Below are 5,522 nucleotides of genomic sequence, written 5' to 3'. Positions count from 1 at the left end.
AAGGCTTTGAGATGGTGTCAGCCAATAAAACACTAACTAGGATGACACCACGACAGGAGCGGCATCTAAACGAAGAGAATATAAACGCCGCTCCAGCTAGCCTCGGCCACACTAGAAGATGAGCTATGGTATTAACTCTATAGCAGTGACTTATGAAATTGTGTTATTTGCTTGCATGTATGTCGAAGGACATTGAATATTTGCATATAGCCCTTTGCTAGCAAACCATCTTTATAGAAACGTAGAGTTAAGAATTGTCAATTTAACTTATTCCAACAAACTCCATTAATAAGAATTGCTTGAATTGTTGTCTAACTATACAAGAAAACAAATTCAAACAACACCCTGTCAAAGAGCGCATTAACATTGGAAGCAAACACAAAAGAAAGTGAGGAAGACAAGGTGCTCCACTATAGCGACTATAATCATTTGTTTCAACAGACATTAGTTCATATTTGAGAGTTACAAATTACTTTTACGTAACTTTTAGTACATTATGTCGTTCTATCTGTGGACCAGTAGGTTGCCCACCTAATTTAGATATAGAGATATTATACAGCCCCCTTGAATTGGCCTGACATAGTTTATTGCTTAACTTGGTGATGCCATTCAACAATTAGAGAGGTGGTTGTTGTCAGCTGTCTGTTACCCTGTTAAGCATTTCTCATTAACACATATTCACACTAGTAATTCAATAACTTACTTTACAACACATTGTACAGTTTTGACTTTACATATGTGTGAATTCATAAATCATAAATGGTTGTTTTATTTACATAGGTATTGTCTCTGCTCACTTTGGAGCGGTAATGACCTTTTCTTTTGAGTTCACCATTCTCAACACACTTATTTTCTGAAGATATTTGATGCTACATAGTCATTTCACACTAACAAAAAGATGAGTTTATATAAGCAATGAAGATTGGAGTTTAGATTCTTCGCTGTTCTGTATCACAATATATGATATCCCTGGATGTAGAACCATTGTCGATATAGAGACGATGTGTAATAGATGACAACAGATGATTATGAGTGGTATCAGCAAAGGGACTTGGAACCAAGCAAGGAGTCGTCTGTCTGGACTGCCACATGGCGTTGTAGGATGACCAGGATGTCATTTAGGTAGGCCTCAGGTGTTCAACAGCTTCAGGAATCATGCAACAAGGAGCAGTAATGCCTCAGCACAATGCCCAATGGTTGTGCTGAAAGCAAAACATTATACATAAAAATACAAAATTGTTGTTCTTGACATCAAGTACAAGAATATAAAGTTAAATATTTTTGTTTATCTTCGAGATCTGTTGAGTTATCTGCCAAGAGACATGACATTTCTTAAAGCTTTTTGTTCTTACCTTGTCTACTACTTTTGATCGCCGTGCAAATACGCAAGTTCTGCAGTTGCAGTACAACACAGCACATTCTTTATCATCTCAGTTCACGGTAAATGTTTAACTATGTATTAATGTCCACATTAACCCATCTCCTTACGTTCATTGGTACTTTATACCACTTGTAATTCTGCGACGTCGCTATTTGCGCTGCAGTAAGCTCGACAATCAAGTCTGTGATATGTAGCTAGGATTGTCTCAGTGCATACCATGGGGATCTAGCAATCAGTTGAGTGCAGCCGGTTAGTGTTTAACGTTTTTCCGTGTGAGAAGTGCAAAGATGATGCCGCTATGAAGAGTCTATACCACCCAGCACCTCAAGCCATAAGCCACAGATAATCAACTGCTCATAGGAAATAGTTCACGTAAGCAAAAGGTTCGTCCTTTTAGTGTCAGCGACATATTTCGTTTGCAGAGGTCAACTTATACCAAAAACACGACAATATGCATGTTTAAATCTTTGCTCTCACAAAGGCATCACAGCAGACACACCTTAGATCCCATGTAGTATTTTCAATTTAGGCCAGTTATAATTTTTTTACATGGCACAGTAACAGTTCAAATTTGTCCCTGTGAATCTTGGCAAGAAATAGGTTTATTTATCCTGTACATTCTAATAAGAAAAATTAACATGTTTCTTCTGCGTATTTGTGTCTAGACTTGTCCTTTGCAAAAGGGTTTAATTTGTATCTCATTATATCATGTAACAGTGAGTAAATAGCAGATAGGCCAGTCTGGTTTTTCAAGTACTCATTACAATACCAGCACTACACCTATGTCAAATTAGACATAATACATACCCTGCATCACGCAGAAAATATCTGCATGTTGCAAAGCAAGAAAAAACCGAAAACGTACTAAAATCACTTGTTAGCTAAATCAGAACAATGAAAAGCTCAAAATGTCCTTTATTAGTTTTGTACATTATAAAGGCATTTACAACTGCCATGTCTAATAGGAAGTAGAGAATCCGATGCCACCACTTACGAGAACGTCGACCTATTGCGTAACGTTCTCTAAGCTGATAAAAGTGATCTACACCTCCCATTATGGTATTGTATGTTGCCACAGCTGTGGGACACGTAACCATGCTGGTTGTGCCACCCCTATTCTTTCTTGAGACAAGTGTGGTATCACTAGGATTGTCTGAAGTTGTCAAAATAGCGACAGTTTTGTTGTCCATCCATTTTATAACTGCAGTGCCACGTTTAAATTGAAACTGAAATTCTCCTCTTTTCAAGGTACATTTATCTTTCATCACTGAAGGAAGCCCTTTCCAGTTTGCTCTGACAGTCCCTATAGAGTATATTCCACTGTTCAAAATCATTTGCATTAGATTCACTTTGGTGACGAAGTTGTCAAACGCTACTAAACTGTTACTATATTTCAGGTCTTGGGTGAGGCTAATGACTACGTGCTCTCCCAGAGAATTTTCTGTACATCCGTCATTTGATTTTCCTGTGTAAATATCAAATTTGATGACATAGCCAGTCTTTGAATCTGCTAAATACCATACCTTGTATCCTCGTTTTACTGGCTTGAGAGGCATATACTGCTTGTGCGAAGACCATTGCTTGAAAGGTATCGTGCTTTCATCCACACTAGCAGTGTATGGCTTACGAATTGTGTTGTTCAGAAAGGTTATAAGAGGTCTGACCTTGTGAAGTTTATCGTGGTTTGGATGCCTTCTTGAAGGATTCAGCCTGTTGTCATTTATGCACGTCATATGTTTCGATATGTAAGGCAGGCCTAAGGCAGGTTCTGAACTCCAGTAGTGCACTAAACTTGGCAACACAACCACACCCATCAAGATATTCATTCCAATCCAGGCCTGTAACTCCTCTACAGATAAATTTGACCAGTTATTTGTTGACTCACAGTCTGACCAGATTGCCGTTTTGTTTCTGTTGCTCTGAATACAGATTTGTCTGCTGAACCACATACTCCAGCATCTCATTAGTAAATAAAGAAAGGAAGTAGTCTCTCTCTGAGCTGTGTTTTGTCAATGGGTGGTTGACAACTGGTTCTCCTTTTGTATCATCGAAGAAAGTCGAAAACAGCAGTGTCATCAGACCATTCCTCTTCTGCCAATGGCTCTTCTGCACTTACGGTACTGTCACTAGAAATATCGACGTCCATGGAGCAAGAATTGTTTGCACTATTATTGATATTAGGTTGTGGAACCAAACACAGATCAATGTCTGAAACAAGTTCATCTCCTGATGCTTCATCACTTTCTATTTCAGAATCATCAGGATCGCTAGGGCGTGCTTCTTTGACATTTTTGCTACAAAAAGCAAAGAAAGATTGTGAGGCGAACAATAAGTGATAATATCATATTCCAATTATATTTGCCACCAATATTAAAATTTACTTACCACAATGTGAAAACAGTAAAGCTACGAGCTGATAATAGTGACACAGACATATACTTCAGAAGCGAAGCAAACTCTTCCGAATACAGTAGTGATCCCGCTATACACACAAACTTATTGTTGTAGTAGTTTTCATACACCTAGTATAGTGTACTACCACAAGATGTCAGACAAATACAATGGTGGTAAGACGTATTCCCAGAAGCATTGTGGTACCTCGACGTTTGTGGCAAGTATGCTTCCCAAGGACCACAAAAGACATTGTGGCATATATATTTCCCGAGCCCCTTTCAGAAAAGACTTTTGGTGGTAAGCATACTTCCCAAGAACCCTGGAACAACATTATTTGGTGGGATACATACTTCCCACAGCCCTAAAAGCTATGTATAGCAACAAAAAGAAACCAGAGCTAGTGCAGTCGACTACCACTAGGGGCCAGGAGCGTACGGAAGTGGGAACACGTATTTCCACGAATGCAGTAAAGGAATACCATTAGTGGGAAGTATATCTCCCACAACCCACGAAAGGGTTAAAACGTTCCTACGAAACGCCATGAAAAAAGAGTAAGTGTTTAGGGATGCTATACTGTGAAAAGTCCTTCGTGTGTAAAATTGAACATTTCAATCTGAAATGACTGATTTATTACCAACAAGAAGGAGAGACGAATCGATTTACAATATTGTTCCTACTAATTATTTTGAACCTATCTTCCTAAAGTCATGGAGTTGCTGCTTTTGGTGAGTACAATGCTTTTAGTTTTAAATGTGGGTAATTTGATTAAATTTGCTTCGCAAAATCCAGATTACAAGTTCGAATAATTTATAAATGCAGTATTATTTCTCGTACTGGCACGCATGTTGTTGCGGACACTTTCCTGGTAGTCGGTCACGAACGTCCTGGAGTGGGAGGAAAAGCCACGCCTCCCTCTCACACGGCATGCAGCCAACGTCCGTATTCTGTGCTCCTGGGAAGGCAGAACTGATGTAATAATGTACATAAGGATCGATGATTCCAGCTGGTGTTATGAGAGTCATATTGGAACCCTGTGACAGAGCGAGATTGCTCTCTGCACTCATTTCAAAATAAGAAAAGGAAACAACCAGCAAGCACAACTAAAAGCAAGGCGGAGCACATAAACCATTCGATAACGGCTAGAGCGCAGTTGTTAGGTGAGGTTGGTGGTGTGATTGCTTGGTAGTTCAGGCCCGATCTCCACCTGTATCTTAAACAACTATACATCAAAACACCCAACAACGGCTAGAGCGCAGTTGTTAGCTGAGGTTGGTGGTGTGATTGCTTGGTAGTTCAGGCCCGATCTCCACCTGTATCTTAAACAACTATACATCAAAACACCCAATAACGGCTAGAGCGCAGTTGTTAGCTGAGGTTGGTGGTGTGATTGCTTGGTAGTTCAGGCCCGATCTCCACCTGTATCTTAAACAACTATACATCAAAACACCCAATAACGGCTAGAGCGCAGTTGTTAGCTGAGGTTGGTGGTGTGATTGCTTGGTAGTTCAGGCCCGATCTCCACTTGTATCTTAAACAACTATACATCAAAACACCCAATAACGGCTAGAGCGCAGTTGTTAGCTGAGGTTGGTGGTGTGATTGCTTGGTAGTTCAGGCCCGATCTCCACCTGTATCTTAAACAACTATACATCAAGACACCCAATAACGGCTAGAGCGCAGTTGTTAGCTGAGGTTGGTGGTGTGATTGCTTGGTAGTTCAGGCCCGATCTCCACCTGTATTTTAAAC

General features: G+C 39.9%; 1 protein-coding gene across 1 annotated transcript; it reads right to left on the bottom strand.

Annotated features, from left to right (window-relative positions):
- Nucleotides 1-2,262: 2,262 nt before the first annotated feature.
- On the bottom strand, nt 2,263-3,114 carry LOC124712387 (piggyBac transposable element-derived protein 4-like). The gene has a single exon (XM_047242682.1). It carries the CDS (start codon nt 3,112-3,114, stop codon nt 2,263-2,265), a length of 852 nt encoding a protein of 283 aa, XP_047098638.1.
- Nucleotides 3,115-5,522: the final 2,408 nt, after the last annotated feature.

Source organism: Schistocerca piceifrons, chromosome 8 (assembly GCF_021461385.2).
Source record: "Schistocerca piceifrons isolate TAMUIC-IGC-003096 chromosome 8, iqSchPice1.1, whole genome shotgun sequence".
Lineage (NCBI taxonomy): Eukaryota > Metazoa > Arthropoda > Insecta > Orthoptera > Acrididae > Schistocerca > Schistocerca piceifrons.
Note: the sequence above shows the minus strand (reverse complement) of the source record. Positions and strands in the feature narration are given on the sequence as shown.

What these genes read in the sequence shown, in the direction of transcription:
- LOC124712387 (XM_047242682.1), bottom strand. Translation starts at nt 3,114, where the DNA reads ATGACGTGCATAAATGACAACAGGCTGAATCCTTCAAGAAGGCATCCA.